Source organism: Antennarius striatus, chromosome 18 (assembly GCF_040054535.1).
Source record: "Antennarius striatus isolate MH-2024 chromosome 18, ASM4005453v1, whole genome shotgun sequence".
Lineage (NCBI taxonomy): Eukaryota > Metazoa > Chordata > Actinopteri > Lophiiformes > Antennariidae > Antennarius > Antennarius striatus.
Genome location: NC_090793.1, coordinates 10,709,493 through 10,726,599, shown reverse-complemented (window position 1 = coordinate 10,726,599; position 17,107 = coordinate 10,709,493). Strand labels below are relative to the sequence as shown.

Genomic DNA, 17,107 nt, shown 5'->3' with positions numbered 1-17,107 from the left:
TACGTTTTACAGACCGTTCACATTAGGATAAACCTCTTGCTATGTTCACGTGATCGCGCCTTATCTATGGTCCTGAAGGCCATCTTTCACATCGTTGCTGGCACAGAAAATTAAATGTTTCATATTTTTTCAGTTTGTATTAGATACAAATGTTCAGCTGTTTGGAATTTCATAGGCTCATAAGCTCATAGGACCTACTATTTAACCTATAAAAGAATTTGGCCTGTTGATTACTTATTTTTCATGATCATTTTTTTGTGCAATTTGTTTTTGGACAAATCGCACCCTGGTTGCATCTTATTGTCATGTAATTTCTTAAGAACAAAAGACATTCCATAATGTTTAAACTTAAAATTTCTCAAACAATACAGTTGCAGAGTTCTTGCAGATATTAGTGGTGGATATGAACATTAGTGTAACGATGGATCTGTTTGAGAAGTAGATCATTGACGCTGCTGAACCGTGTTTAGTTTAAATCTGTAACACATTCTTTTATCTCCACCAAAAGGGAGTGAATGAGACCACTTTTGACTTTTCTTGAAAGTGACAGCTGTATGAGCAGAGTGTGTTGTTGCTACTTCCCTACTAACCCCCCTTTTTTGACCAGTAAGGAAATGTGTGAAACATCTGACACATGACACTTTGTCAATGAAAAGACAACAAAAAAAAAGCCCAAAACTGGCTACGTCAGTGGTATTAAGATGCTCCGCTGACATGTTCATGCTCACAAGTCTGCTACTTGCAATGCATGGACAATATCTGCTGCTTTGAACCTCGAAAGAAGAATGCTGATCCTAAGGATAACTTCAGCATTCCTTGTGCTTGTCGTCCAATGTCGATGCACAATATTAAATGGTACAGTATGCATTCACGTTTTCGCACATATTTCGTCACATATTCTAAATTCAGAGCTTTTGTTACAGTTAAGCTTTTGAGCTTGTAGTTTGTCGGATGAAAGGATCATCACTTCTCATTTATTGTGATAACTTTTTTTTGGATGAATATTAAATCTACTGATGGTGGATTTTTTTAAAGTTATGATTGCATGATAAATTGATCTATTAGTGTCAAAAAAACTTCAGAAGAGGAACTGATTCTGTGCAGGGATGAGTGCATGAGTAGCCTGCCACAGCTAGACAGGAAAAAGTGTTTTATACAGAGATGTGGTTTAGTTGAAACTTTCATAGAGCAAAGAAGATATCTGTAATTAATTCCTTCCTTTCATCATAATTAATTTTACTGATCTTATTTCTTGAAATTAAATGTCTCAAAACAAAAATATAATAACACTCAAACATGCATAAAACTCTACATTTTGGTTAAAAGTGTTGCATTAAAATGGAACTGATAATATTTTTAATTTCCTGCAGATGCTCCATTCTCTCTTACCAACAAGGCCACTGGGTTTTGTTTGCTGAAAAAGTCAAACCGTTGCCTTGAAGTACGTTGGACAACTGGTGATCGCCTTTTTGCTACTTCAAGCAAAAAGTGCGTGGGAACACAGGGCAGAAGTGTGGGGAGTGAAGTAAGCCTTTATGATTGTAATGACAGGAGTGACCTCCAAAAGTGGGAATGCAGGAATGAAACGATGCTTGCCCTCAAAGGCCAAAAGCTCTATATTGAAGTAAAAGCAGACGAATCGATTGCTCTCTCCAGAACTTTTGGACCCAATAACCAATTCACCATCACAGGGACATCCAATGGTGCTTGTTCAAGAACATACAGAGGTATGGTGTGAAAACCTCTGCGTGAAAGAACACAGCACTTGAAACAGGCTGAGGAACATAATACATGATCACTGTTCCTCAAATTCTCATTCAAATCCTCAAATCGTTATTTGGAGGTTACTGGTGCAGCAGGTTGTCAACAGACATCTTGATGCTTTTATTGTGGTTAAAGAAAAACCTGTTACCTCTTACATTGGATATAAATAAGTTAAATAATTGTGCATGCATGAAGTCCTCAATTACTTTATTTGTTAGTATTTCATTGGCAAAGATTTGATCAGTTTTACTTTTCCACTTCAGAATTCTACACCATTGAGGGGAATGCCTTCGGTAAGCCCTGTATGTTTCCCTTCCTGTACAAAGATCGATGGTTTGGGGATTGCACCAGTTTTGACTCCTCAGTAAAGCGTCCTTGGTGCGCGATTGCAACAAATTATGATCGTGAACAGTGGGGATACTGCCCAAGTTCTTGTGAGTAGAAGCACTTCAAGCATCAGCAGATTTGTTAAATTTGATTGACACTGAATCATATTACTTCTTGTAGTCCTAATCAGTCAACAACTGTTGGCTTAATCAATGGTGTAAGACATGCAGTATGAGAGCTAATTGTTAGATTTCACTAAAAGTGTTGTATTTAAATGGTGGAAAGATTTATTCTCTTTACTTTTTTCCACATGTCTCTATTGATACACAGCCACAGAACACTGGGTAAATAACCTTGTAACGGGGGCCTATTACCAGCTAAACACACAGTCGGTGTTGACATGGGCTCAGAGTGACATCAGCTGCAAACAACAAGGAGCCTCCCTACTCAGCATCAGTGATCCCCATGAGCAAGCTTTTGTCTCAGGTAAGATTCCACCTGGTTCCAAAGTGTGAACGGAGCTGTACAATGACCAAAAACAAGGTGGTTGATTGCACAGGCATTATCCAAAACTGCTCATATCTCCATCATATTGGTAGATACTGTGTATGACTACATGAACTGGTAGCCTGATTTTCTTGTTTCTTGGTGCTTTTTTTGGTAAAGATAAAAATAATCAAAATATGATATTATGATGATTATGATGATGATGATGATGAGATGATAATTACTATTATTATTATTACTATTGTGGGCGGCACAATGGTGCAGTGGGTAGCGCTGTCGCCATACAACAAGGCGGGTGCAGGTTCGAGTCCCGCTCTGTGATGAGTTTGCTTGTTCTCTCCGTGTCTGCGTGGGTTCTCTGGCTTCCTCCCACCTTCAAAAAATGTGCTTCAGGTTAATTGGCCGTTTCAAATTGCCCATAGGAGTATGTGTGTGTTTGTATGTCTTCTGTGTGACTCCACGGTGCACTGACAGTGCGCCGTGGGGTTTGCCCCGCCTCACGCCCTATGCCAGCTGGGATACACTCCAGCTCTCCGTGACCCGCCCAAGTTGATGAAGCGGGTAGAAAAATGAATGAATGAATGAATTATTACTATTGTTATTGTTATTGTTATTATTATGTCATTATTTTACCAACTTAACTCATTTTGGATTTGTTATATTGTTCTCAGCAAAGTTTTATGGCACTTAAGAAACAAGGAATTTCGCTGCACAAGCCATAGACTGATTTCTACTATTCAGCATATTTTCTTTGAAAGTAACATTATTCAATTTGATCATATGGACATGGTATGTAGATTTATTTTCCATCTATTCCTGGCAACTTGATAATTGACCACATTACAGTATACAGCTTTACAGAGCATAAATTGACATTTAAATATTATCATAGATTGTTGTTTCAAGAAAAGACCTTTACTTCTACATACTGTTTCCCTCTTCAGTGAGTCATAGGATCCCTAAATGATTGGGCAATACATGTTGTTCAGGAGTGATATGAAGCTTCTGCACTTTGGTTTTACATCTGAAGCCCTTGTTGGGGACTTTACTGAAACATGAAAATGTTGCCAGACTCAGTTTTAAATGATTTTGATAGTAATCATAGATATAACTGATCCGGTCAAAATTTCTTTCACAATAAGCAGTGTTGCTACTAATGCATTTTATCTGGTTTGTTTACGTCTTATTTCAGATTTTTTTTTATCTTTTATTTTGAGGTAATAACAACATGGAATGTGGAAAAGTGAAACAAAAGTCTGTCTTACACTCTGAAAATTTCTTTTATTGTTCCTTTCAAACATACAGCAATTTTGGGTACATCAAAACACAAACTGTGGATTGGGCTGGTCCTGGATCCTGAACATGGCTGGCAGTGGTCTGATTTGAAGCCATACCGTTACCTGAGATGGTCTGCAGGTAAGATTTCACTCGATAACAAGGTTTAACGACCTCTGTCGGTGTTCCTTTAAGCAATGAACTGCAGTACTGATTAAGAAGTACATGTAATGAGAAATTACCAAGTAAATCCCTAGTTTGTATGATCTCACCATCTAAATAAAACAGAAATAAAGAAATTTAATTATTTTGGCAGTAATTAGAAAAACTTTGTGATTCTGTAGGTCCCCTCTGCTCTCTAAAGCAGGGGTTCCAGCAGGGGTCATGACCTCTGAGACATCAATGGTGGGTCAGGGTTAGGGTTAACACAGCCTGATAAAGTTAATGCAGCATTTAGCAGTATAAGTATTAATTGTGAGAGTAAGATCTTATTCCCAGGCGTTAAAGGGGGGGGGAAACTGAAATGCAGTGTGAAACAGTCATACCCATTGACAGGGGTCCAAAGAAAAATAAAATGAAGCTACATTGCTACCTGCTGTTTGTTACCATATAATATAGCATACTAATAACTCATTATCAAGTTTGCTATATTGACTATATGTCTGGATGTCTTATGTCAACAGCTTGATGACACTGACCCCACATGGACAAAAATCAATTAATGCGGGTTTAATTTTTGAAAAATGCAATTTTATAACCCTTGCAAATATTGAGCATTATTTCATACTCTGTAATCTTATAAATGTTGAATGCTTAGCCTTGCATGCATGCAAGAAATTTACATACATTATACAGTGTAATATTTATTGCATGATAATCTTTAGACTAAATGAAGATATTGTTGCAGGACATCCACTTCCAAACCCGGGGTACAACTGTGCATTTTTGGACTCTTCTGGGCAGCACCTCTGGCAGTCTTTATCCTGCACCAAGAAATTTGGCTACATCTGCTACAAAGAAGGGGCTCAACCACCTCCACCACAAAGTAAATATTTTTATCCTACTTTACTGTTAATATATGTCACATAATTGTCAATTATTCTCATTTTTTGTATTTGTTATTAGTTGAACAAGGGTTTTGTTCAAACCCTTGGATTCCCTACAATGGACACTGCTTCCACCTTCATCGCACTCTTCAAACATGGTCTGATGCTAAGACAGAGTGTCGTAAAGAAGGAGGGGACCTAGTCAGCATCCGCAATGTGGAGGACCAAAGTTTTGTTATCTCTCAGCTTGGATATGGTAAGCTAAGACATAAAAATGTTCAACAGTACTAACTAGAAAGTGAGAATTTAGGAAGCTGAATTTAGCTTCACTATTGTCCTTAAAACTCAAGCAGTCAGGAAATAATTTTCAGAAGCATAAAAAACAATCACAAGACTGCTCATTCAATAAATAATTTTCAAAAAATAATACAATTTACACACGAATCAAGTATCTTTTCAAAATATTTTAGTGTTTATATAAACAGGCACATTTAAAATTCTAAATATGGCCACCTTCCAATATTTGTTCAGTTTAGTTTCAATGACTAAAAATTTCATAATAACAATGAAATAAAATTATCAGAAACATTAGAACTGTAATTAATCAATATTGATAATTTTTGCAGTGCCATTGCAAAGTTCAAATTCTTCCCATAGCTTCATGACTTTAAGTGTGAGGAGCATGCACAGTGTGAAACCCTCACTGGTTGACATGAGGTACATTGTATTCTGCCCATCCCTTCAGCTTCTACTGATGAACTCTGGATTGGACTGAATGATATTAATATAGAGGGGCTGTTTGACTGGAGTGACCACTCTGCTGTGAGCTTCACTAGCTGGACGTATGGAAAACCATCAGTATCAACTGATAGTGAGGACTGTGTTCTCATCACGGGGGAGGTAAGACGATGCCTTGTGTGGATGTGATGGTAGACATATAATATATCCTTGTCACCACATTCCATATCAATTTATATATGTTTCAGCTGCTGATGCAAAAGCACCTTTTTGTTTCATAACATATACAGTATGTACATAATTAAAGATGTGTCTATTAAAGATTTAAATATGAGCACATGTCATCTCTCCATTCTGTAAATCGATCAGTTGTGGTATTTTTCCTGTGCAAACAAGCATCTTTCTTTCCTGTAGAATGGGAACTGGGCTGACCATTCATGTGATGAGAAGCATGGCTTCATTTGCATGAAACAGAGTGCAACTGAACGCAAAGGAGATGAAGTAGTTTTGGATGTTGGATGCAAACATGTGAGTGGAGATTCCATGAAATCCCCCAAAAGTATTTGTTCTTTGAAAGCATATCAATAAACAGTGAATACATGATTATTGCCGTGAATGTCCTAGTATAATATCACATCAACCGGATATCACTGTAGCCTGTGAACCCAAGCACTGCAGGTTTTTCACATGAATTAGAAAGACGTGCCCTATGTGTCAGAATTGTTTGTCAGTTAACTACAGATAACACTGAGTAATGAAAATGGATATGCATTTTAAAAATAATTGCTCTTTTTTAATTAGAGATGTCAAGATCAGTCTTTTATTCCCTACAGTTATGGAAAAGGCACGGTTCCTACTGCTACTTCATAGGAACAGAAACAAAGACGTTTACTGAAGCCCAAAATGATTGTGAGGCCTCAGATTCCTACTTAGCTGATGTTGCAAATGGGTATGAACATTTGATGTTTTTAGTTAATGTTAATGTTATATCAGCTACTGTGTGTATGCATCTATGAACATGTGTAATTTTTTTCCAGGGTGGACAATTCCTTCCTTGTCAGCTTGGTGGGCTTGAGACCAGAGAAACACTTTTGGCTGGGCCTTTCAAACATGAAAAACATTGATGAATTTGTATGGACTAAGGGAAACCTTGTGAGATTTACTCACTGGAATACTGCAATGCCAGGTATGAAGGAAGATGGTAGCTAATTTCTAAGTTAAAAAGTGTATACAGCAATACAATTTACATTTGACTAGTTTTTCATTTTGTCAACAAGGCTACGAACAAGGCTGTGTGGCAATAACAACTGGGATTTTTGCCGGGCTGTGGGATCTGTTGCCTTGTACCAATAAGGAGAAGTATATCTGCAAACACCTGGCAGAGGGCGCTCTTTTAACTCCTCCACCACCCACTCAATCTCCTCCCAAGTGTGAGGAAGATTGGAGTCCATCGGGGACAAGAAATTACTGCGTTAAGGTACAACCAGAAACCTCTGCTGACAACTATTAAAACAAGATTCACTCAAACTGCCAAGATTCCACAATTGTAATAACGTTTGTGACAAGAGTTGCTTTAGTAATGCAGCCAATTTAATACTGCAAATGATCAGCAAACTTTAAGCAACAGTTTTTACAGTTTAAGCCTAGATAATATTAAAATAATTTATATCACAGTAGAAATAAGTTTAGGTATTAGTCATGACAAGGGATTAAATACATGGATTTTGTGTATTACTTTTAGTGTAACTTTTTTTCATTTAATTTTATTGGCAGGATTGTTAATACACTTTGTATTTTATAATAAAATTTCTTAAATATAATATAATAGGATATTTTTCTACTCAATGTTGTCCCAGAATGGTCAAAAAAATCTCATTCTTTGCACATGTAGTCTAGTTATATCACCAGTGGTTTTTTATTCCAGTTTTTTACAGGGCCTCGGTCACATGAGAAGACCTGGTTTGAGGCAAGGGATTACTGCAGGGCCATCGGGGGAGACCTGCTCAGCATCCATAGCAGGGCGGAGCTACTTGTGGCCCGGTATGACTTTCGTTTTTATTACAGTTGCAGCATCAAAAGCTTGTAAATAAACATATATAATAACTACTTTAGCAAGATGGCAGCCACTTACATACAATATTAGAACCACATGTATGTAGAATGTTGGAATACATTGGTAGAAGGTAGAAGTCAACTGATTCGCTGTGGCGACCCCTGAAGGGAAAAGCCGAAAGGAGAAGAAGTAGACAGAACTGGGAATGGTTATTTTTGGTCTAGCTTGAAGACAAATTTATTTGACATAGAGCATGTCTTTGTCGATTTACATTACACTCCTGAAACCAATTGAAGATGTTGGCTGAGGTATGCCTGTATTAATTTTACAGTCATGCTGCACAGAATTGACTGTTTGTTTAATCTCCATATCAAGTTGGCAGCTCTACCCATGCTTCCTGGTTGAGGGAGAGCAAAGGAGCAATGGTAGTCTAAAGTGCATAAGTGAATGATGAAAAAGCGTACTTCAGTTTTGGTGATTGTTGAGAGAGATTTCTTTCTTTTACTAAACTCCGCTTAGTATAGTAGTTTAGAAAGTATTAATCAATTATCTAATGGCCATCATATTTAGTTTGCACTTCTTCCTCAACATTGCTGAAGCTCTCAGTTGCTGTATGTCTTGCCTATGAAGCAGCACCATGTTGCAAGTCACACATTTTAAATGCTTTTATTGAGGAGGGATGAGGTGTGAACAACCATGACGTACTGTGGCAGAGCTGCATCAGATGATGTGAAAATGGTCTAACGTTAACATGGTCTTGTGGACTGCAGTTATGGACGAGCTTGGATTGGACTTTATTCTCCTGACCCCACCACTGGTTATATATGGAGCGATGGATCCGCGGTTAGTTAACTGTACTATTCACAACTCATGCAATGAACAATGCAAAGAAACTTCTCTTTTAATAGTTACATTTTTGTTTCTTTTTGTTCACAGGTGAACTACCAGCACTGGCAGGAAGGAGAGCCAAATAATCAAAATAATGATGAATCGTGCGTTGAATTTAGAATATATAACTGGGATGCGGCTGGTTCCTGGAATGATATTAACTGTGAGAGTTACAATGATTGGCTCTGTCAGATCCGAGCAGGTACAACTGAAAACACTAAAACATTGTATATCTTTTGTTTATTTTGAAATGATGTAGATATTTTTACAAAACACTAACAGTCATTTATTGTTTAACAGGAGTCACTCCAAAACCACCTCCAAATAACACGGCTGAAGGTAAATCAACATTTTACAAACATGTACATGCAGGCAAACACACACACACTCACACACACACACACACACACACACACACACACACACACACACACACACACACACACACACACACACACACACACACACACACACACACACACACAGTGAGATAATAAGATGTAAACGAAGTGCTTTAGCAGGAAATGATGAAAAAAAATGACCTGTTAAAATTGTCTAAAACCACAGCAGATTATAACACCACATCAGACGGGTGGCTTGAGTGGAGAGGGAATCATTACTTTATTAACACAAACCCTATGTACATGGAGGATGCCCGTCGGTTCTGCCAGCAGAGACATGGTGACCTGGTTTCCATCAAAAGTAAAGATGAAAACACCTTCTTATGGAAACAGGTGTGTTTTCTCGTTTACACAGTTTCTTCCAAACTATAAAAGTCGGTCAGAATGTCCAAGGAGTGTTTGAAAGTGTATGTGTGTGTGTGTGTGTGGGTTCTCAGATTTCCAGACACTATGGAAGCTGCTATATCGGGTTGTCCATGGACATTGACGGGTCATTATGGTGAGTAGGAATGATTGCGATATAATTGAATAGGAGCATAAATACTGTATATCAATGAACTATTGACCCTTTTGTTTATGATTAATAAACATTTTATTGTATTCAAAAATAACATGCTGATCAATTAAATTAAATTGATTTGCTCGAGCAGATCATTTTTTACACCATTCCATATTTACATCCCGCAATTACTTTAGTATCATTTAGGGTGCAAAATTGTCACGGGATGTTACAGTCTCCGACTGCCTTGTATTTTAATTTAGGTAGCTAAATATCTCTTCATTTAATCAGGCATATTTACTTGTTAAAACATAATCTGTGAAACCATTTAAATCACTTCTCAAATTGCATCTCTTAAAATAATATTTAGTTATTTTACTAAACAGTTTACTGAACTTCATTGTCAGTTTATTGTTCCTCAACTGGCTCCCTCCTTTCACATTTATTTATTGTAATCTGTGTTAAGCTCTATGTAACTATGTTGTCAGTTACTATAAGTCTTTATTCTTCTTTTTAATGAGTATTACTGTATAATAATAACCCACATGTATTGTCTCCTTATATTTTGATTGCTCACTGTTATTTTGTTAACCAAACCAGCACCAAAATTGATGAAAATGTTTAATTTCAAGAATTTATTGTTTTCATTATTACTCATCAAATTTCAAATAAACTGTGCCTTAAGGTGGATGGATGGAACTCCTTTGGGGTTTCAAAGATGGGATGAAGATCAACCAAGCGTGAATATTTTTGATACCAACTGTGTCGGTATGAATTATTATGCGGGTGAGTGATGTAAACAAACTTTTTTGTCATTATTTATGTAGATTAGTACACTGTTCTGTATTCAAACTGCTAGTAGAGAAATTGCTCTGTTTTGCATCTGCTGTGTTTCAGGTTCCTGGCGGACTCATAACTGTGGCCAAGAGCTGCAGTTTATTTGTAAACGAAGAGGCTCATCACCTGTCAACACCACTGTAGCCCCCATAGCACCTCCCAAAGGAGGCTGCCGACCTGACTGGACACAATTTGACTCAAAGGTCAGAATCAGATCACTGTTGACACTTTTCAGTGGTGGACTAATCTATTTGATACAGTTACGCTTATTAGAGCGTACTGTATTTGAATTAATTTGTATTTTATTCACAAGCATCGAATTAGTATGTTTCTATAACTAGATGCTGTACTTTCAAAAATGACATAATATAAAATAGTTTCTACCAACAAACCTAAACCACTGCACGATGAACATTTATGTTATTGGTCTTGCCATGTAAAATCTGAATGAAAGAAATATGATTTTTATCTAAATGGGATTCATATATACAGAACATAGTCATTTTGCAGATCTGATGAAATGCTAGTTAGCTAGTTTGTTTGTTTGTATGGTGAATAACATCTTTATTTCTTACATAGTGTTACAATATCGTTAGTAAGAGGACAAGCACCTGGACTGATGCAAGGATGCAGTGCAGCAACATGGGAGGCAATTTAGCCTCAATTCCCACAAGACATGTACAAGGTTTGTTATGATATATACTGTCTATATAGTTGAGGAATTTTTTTAAATTCTGAGGAAAAGATATTAAATATCACTACTTTTGTAAATTTCCAGCATTTCTTATCACTAAAATAGCCCAAGTAGGAGCTTCGGATTTGTGGATTGGTTTAAGTGGAATAAATAAAGATGAATTTTTCTGGTCTGATGGAAATGTAAGGCGATACACCAACTGGGGCTTGAATGTAAGTACATTCATTATTTGTATTTACCTTTGCTGTACTGTAATTGTAATATGACACAAGTTCAAAATTAGAAATAAAATAAAAAATTCCCATCAAATGTAAATCATGTTTTTGCTGACCTCCAGTGGTTTTGTAACAGTTACATAGGGTGTAAGTGTAGGAGACGGTTGAATTTAAATAATAAATTCATTAACTATTTTTACTGTTATGGCTTATTAAACTACATGTATCATGCCTGTGAAAAAATAACACTGTGACCTTAGTGTAGCAACCCAGATGGTGAACGATAGTCAGCACTTCAAGAAATGATAAAGATGTGTGCAAACAGGCACGTCTATTGGACTGAATGGACGATTCAAACCAATAATGTACCAAAATAAAATAATTTAAATGTAACATGCAATATACGAATTTGGTTGATGATGTGTGGCAATGAGAGAGATGGTGTTGATTCAGGGGGCGGGAATTTTACAAGCCAATGGCTTCTACCCGTCACCCGTTTTTTTTCTTTTCAGATGTTGTTGTTGATGTTTCAAAACTGATGAAAGTGAAGTCTGCTGTAATAACATGTCTGGAAAGAAAAAAAATAAACTGACTAACTAACTAACTAACTAACTAACTAACTAACTAACTAACTAACTAACTAACTAACTAACTAACTAACTAACTAACTAACTAACTAACTAACTAACTAACTAAATAAATAAATAAATAGACTCTTTAACTTCATTAACTCTGCCACTGATGGAATTAATCTTTTTCTTCAGAAACAACGACGCCGTCAGGGGAGCTTCTATCAAAGATGGAATGAGGTTAAAAATCAATCCATGATTTTCAAATAAAATGCCACTCTTTTTGCTTGAGATTAAAGCAGTAAGCACAATTTTTCAATTGAGATGTCAAACAAATTTTAAAATCCCAACACTCCCAATGTTGTTCACCAGGAGGACTGTGTTATGATGACAAGCAAACTGACCCTCGGCATTGGTAAATGGTTGACAAAGTCATGCAATGACACCTATGGCTTCGTCTGTGTTCAAAATCTTGGTGAGTCCATTTTTATGATCTCTTGCAAATTATCTACAAAGGATTAAAAATAATTTACAGACATAATTTGTAAATAATTAGGTAAATTATAAAAGTCACCTACAGTTCCACTAACTTCTCTTCGGCATGTCCCATTAGGGGCCGCCACAGCACATTATCCTTTTTCCATTTTAGATGAACACGCATGTTAGGTTGGCAAAGTTTTTTTTGCAGCCCCACTGATGATTGTGATAATAATAATAATAATAATAATAATAATAATAATAATAATAATAATAATAATAATAATAATAATAATAATAATAATAATAATTTAAAAAAATAAAAAAATAATGTATTCAATAGCTAAATAGTATGACCTGTTCTCTCTTTTCTGCAGATCCACGTATCCCCTCTCTGCCGGATAAAACCCTTCCTAGCATTTATGTATCCCTAGGAAATGACAGCATCAAGGCTGTGGCTAAAAATCTTTCTTGGGAGCAGGCCAAAAAAAACTGTGAACGTGATAAAGCTACCCTGGCTGCAATGAAAAATGACTGGACACAGGCCTATATCGAGCTGCTAGTTGCTCAACTGAAAACTCCTGTGTGGATTGGTCTGAACAAAAAAGAGGTAGAGTCTGTTTACTATATTGTCACACATCACCTCCTCCAGGGAAAATTTCAACTCGTAATATGCAACTGAAAACAATTATTGGGTTTAATCCATATCATATAATATATCATGCTCACAATTCAACAAAGTAATGAAGTAACACAATTTAACCACAGATATAATAGAGTGAGTTTTGGTAATCTACTAAATTAAAATGGATATTTTCAATGAATGTGTGTTCAGACAGGTGGTTATTTTAGATATATTGATGGCTGGCACCTCACCTTTGCAAGCTGGGCATTCGGAGAGCCCAGCAGGGACAAACCTTGTGTGTACCTCGATTTGGATGGAAAATGGAGAACGGCTAACTGCAATCAGAGCATGAACAGTGTTTGCATGCAGACAACAGGTATGTCTGCCAGCAAATGATAAAGTCAGTAAAGTCAATCAGTCATAATGTGGGTTACGGGATATATACAGTATATCTACTGAAAATGCTCTTATAGCCTATTGTTTTTCTTACTATTTTGACATACATGTTTATATTGGTGCACAAGTCAAGGTAATGTGACAATGTTTTTAAATTCTAAATGGGGTTTTTCTCACCTTTTCTTATGTAATAAAGTAAGTTAGAAAATTACTATTGTGATCAGATGCATTTAAGAGGTCTAGGACTGCTCAGCATCAGTGGAGATATGAGCTCAGATATACAGTATATTTGTACGTAACACACATAGTTAACATTCTCTGTAGATGAGTATTTATTTGCATCGATTGCCATCTATATTTATTTCACATATATTTAAATACCAATATTGCTAATTATTAAGACAGTAGCCTTGCTTCAGGACCTGTATCGAAGTTAGCTATTACAAAATTTTAGAGCTCACTATTTTCACAGTTGGACATTTTATATGATTTAATTCTCTCATCACGGTACTTCTCACCCACAGATGTGCCACCGACAGAATCAACCACCTACCCAGGAATTTGTCCTGAAGAGACAAAAGAGGAGTATCACGAGAGCTACACCTGGCTGCCATTTAAAGCTAATTGTTATTTGTTCGTCACAGATGAAATTGAATGGGCAGATGCAGCTAGTAGCTGTGTAAGACATGGTGAGAGACAGTCTGTTGAAAGAAAAGTTTGACAACTGAAACTGAAAATACATTCTTGTGATTATTAAAAGCATATTTGTTTTCTTACAAAGGTGGAGTTCTGGCCAGCATTGAAAATCCAGATGAACAAAAATTTATAAATGAAAGTGTGAAAATATTTCAAGATGGCCACTCCTCTTTTTGGATTGGCCTCTATAAAACTCATAAAGGTAAGATTACTGTTATGACCCAGCTAGAGGACTGGGGACATAACATTAAAAAACCCAGATTTTAAAAGGGGAACATAAAATATTAATTCAAGTCTTTACAAACTAAGGATCGAGGCCAATGGGCACGGTTCAAAGATAAACAAACGTGCAACAAACAGGGCTAGTTTAAAAACACCAAAATTACCAAAACTTCATTAAGTAAAAGATACAAAAGGAAAACAAAACACTACCAGCTCGTAATTAGGGTAGACACAATTTCAATACACTAAGTCACAAGGCCACAGTTCAACAGGCTCAAAGGCATGCAGCCACAGTCAGACAGTCGACCTGACTGACTGGCTTGCAGAGCTTTTAATGTCCATGCCAGGTGACAAGGTGGGGCTTGGGCCTGGTGGGAAGACAGCACATCAATCAGGAGATGGTTATGGCGAAGGGGTGTGGCCAGGAGTCCCAGAGACGTGACACCTGGCACTGACGAGAGAGGGCAGAGCATCTGGGAGCAGTGCAGTACCAGCAGCTCAGAGGCAGGGTTGCAGAAGGATACACAATAATAACAATAGATATGAGCTGTGGCCGTAACAATTACACTCTACCCCTGCAGTAATAAGTGATTTGAAGGAGAGCTTGCACTTAAAATTTAAGTCGGTTAGCAATTTTAGAAGTGTTTTTTCTTAAATTTACAGAAAATGTATTCTAATAGCGATCAGAAAATCAACCACTCTGATGATGTAGGGAAAAATATATGTGGCAGAATATAAAAGATCTATTCAGTTATTAAAATCTGTTCAAATTGATTAACTGGCTGCTTTACATCCATGTGCACCCTGAATTTACACTCATGACTGAGGTCTTCCACAAGACGAGGAAGATACACTATTAAAGTGGTTAACCCAGTGAAAGGGCACACACTAATGTTACCCTATGGCTTCTTGTTTGGCCTTAGGCACATGGAAGTGGTTGGATCAAACAGTTTTGGATTATACCAACTGGGCTCCAGATGAGGATAATGATGACTTTGCTGAGATCAGCACCATGGATGGGATGTGGAAGACAGGTCGCAGATGGCATGACAGAGCATACATTTGCAAAACACCAAAAGGTGAAGTGATCTTATATATGTAGTTTGGTCAAAAATGGTCAAAATTGCTTTGGAATTTTATTTGTACGTATTACTACTACTACTGTTACTACTACTTCTACTACTGCCACTACTACTAATATTACTACTGCTACTGCTACTAATAATAAAAATAATAATATTGTACTTGCTATGCAAGTACAATATTGTGTGTGTGTATAATAATAATCTATACTTTATTCATCCCTCTTGGGGAAATTCTTTTTTAAAATTTTTTTTTAAAATTGTATAATTGTATGTGTGTGTGTATTTATATGTATATATAACTTCATAATTCTACTGTTAATAGAGTCAGAGTAAGTAAGAATCATCTAAATGACTAAACCTCTGTTGTAGATTGGGGTAAAATCGCAACTCAGTGAAGGGACTGAGGTGAAATGGATAAAAAAAGTTTTTGATTTTTTTGTTAGATATACATTGATTGAAGAAGTTCAGTTGTATTGAACATGTTTTCCTTCTTTCCTAACAGTAATTCCTGTCAATTCAGAGTCAAAAGCTGGTGAGTTAACCTCTTATAGTTCTTTAAAATTTTGTAGAATTTTAATTATTTCACAATATGATTTTAAAAAAACAAAAGCTAGCAGTGTTCTCCAAAACTATTCAAAATAAAATTAGTCATGAGAAAACAGTCAGTGCCGCCTCAACAGGCACTTCTATTTAAAATTAATTCAGTTTGTTTTGACTATTTATCATCCACTCCATTTTTGCAGACACTATTGAAGACACTCAGCGCAGTCGTGGCCACACAAGTTTGATAGTTGTACTGGTCATTACTGCAGTATCTACTCTGATGGTTGTTGCATTCTTCCTCTACAAGAAATCTCCTCATTCCTTGACTACAATTATCAACCCACTCTACTTCGACAGTGAACGATCAAAGCCAGATGTGGTTGATACTAATAAACTAATAGAAAATGCAGAGATAGAAAACTCTGAGCCTATTATAACTCTGTGAAGCAGTGGGACATAAACGTAATGTACTGTAACTCAGACTGATGTATTACACACTGATGCTTCATTAGCTGTTTTTTTTTAATTATCTATAAATGATATGTATTCAGTTATTTAACAATATGTTAGAAAAGTGTGAGTTTTAATGAAGCTGGCAATGTCTGACTTCGTGGAACAGAACAATTTAGGCTCTAGGATGTCTCAGTGATTGAATGTATATAATTATTACCTATTGTGCTTGTGCTTACAAAATGCTGTTTATTGCTTGTGCTCCTGAAATGTGTACAAAAAATCTTGTTGCTTTAACTGAACATTAAACTTGGCACTAAAAAGGAAATGTTAACTTTATCGAACTATGTTGTATGAAATAACAATTACAGCAGATCAGGTGAAATCATGAGAACTGAAAATCACAAAGAGGATTGTACTGTCCTTTTATGTTTCACATTACATGATATTATATATCTTTGCACTATGTAAGAAAGAGACTGCCATACCCTGTGTATCGTGTTTCTCATGACATGCATAAATATGATAGAATCTGGTCGCTGCTGTCTCTCTGCAGGACAAGAAGTGTATTTTCACATTAAGCACTTTTTCGGTACAAAGCAAGCATACAATATGTATTTGGGAAGTAATTAAGTGTTATCATAGATTTTTTCTACACAGTCAAACAAATACCTATCATATATGCCATAAAAAAACACACACACACACACACACACACACACACACACACGCGCGTGCGCGTGCACTAGTATGTGTATACATTATAGTTGGCCGCAGATTACTCTGCTCCCATAGTCAGT

The 17,107-nt window shown here is 36.4% G+C and overlaps 1 protein-coding gene across 2 annotated transcripts; it reads left to right on the top strand.

The window, feature by feature from the left end:
- Positions 1 to 720: 720 nt before the first annotated feature.
- On the top strand, positions 721 to 16,836 carry LOC137612756 (macrophage mannose receptor 1-like). Of its 2 annotated transcripts, none has more exons than XM_068341445.1 (31): positions 721 to 855; positions 1,371 to 1,727; positions 2,028 to 2,198; positions 2,422 to 2,577; positions 3,904 to 4,014; positions 4,781 to 4,918; positions 4,999 to 5,175; positions 5,665 to 5,819; positions 6,072 to 6,185; positions 6,491 to 6,606; positions 6,695 to 6,843; positions 6,935 to 7,134; positions 7,582 to 7,697; positions 8,481 to 8,553; positions 8,647 to 8,800; positions 8,899 to 8,937; positions 9,169 to 9,332; positions 9,437 to 9,498; positions 10,184 to 10,284; positions 10,396 to 10,538; positions 10,915 to 11,020; positions 11,114 to 11,241; positions 12,009 to 12,053; positions 12,186 to 12,288; positions 12,668 to 12,900; positions 13,126 to 13,291; positions 13,836 to 14,000; positions 14,093 to 14,209; positions 15,153 to 15,308; positions 15,817 to 15,846; positions 16,058 to 16,836. In XM_068341445.1, exons 1-31 carry the CDS (start codon positions 786 to 788, stop codon positions 16,300 to 16,302), a joined length of 4,260 nt encoding a protein of 1,419 aa, XP_068197546.1. In that variant the 5' UTR covers positions 721 to 785; the 3' UTR covers positions 16,303 to 16,836. The 2 variants fall into 2 exon arrangements, with proteins under 2 accessions (XP_068197546.1, XP_068197545.1); XM_068341444.1 differs by having other exon boundaries at positions 9,166 to 9,332.
- Positions 16,837 to 17,107: the final 271 nt, after the last annotated feature.

Bases quoted from the DNA above. Each gene is read 5' to 3' on its own strand.
- LOC137612756 (XM_068341444.1), top strand. From the start codon at position 786: ATGCTGATCCTAAGGATAACTTCAGCATTCCTTGTGCTTGTCGTCCAA. The intron at 4,919-4,998 runs GTAAATATTTTT...ATTTGTTATTAG, and splicing joins TCAACCACCTCCACCACAAA to TTGAACAAGGGTTTTGTTCA. The intron at 6,607-6,694 runs GTATGAACATTT...ATTTTTTTCCAG, and splicing joins TTAGCTGATGTTGCAAATGG to GGTGGACAATTCCTTCCTTG.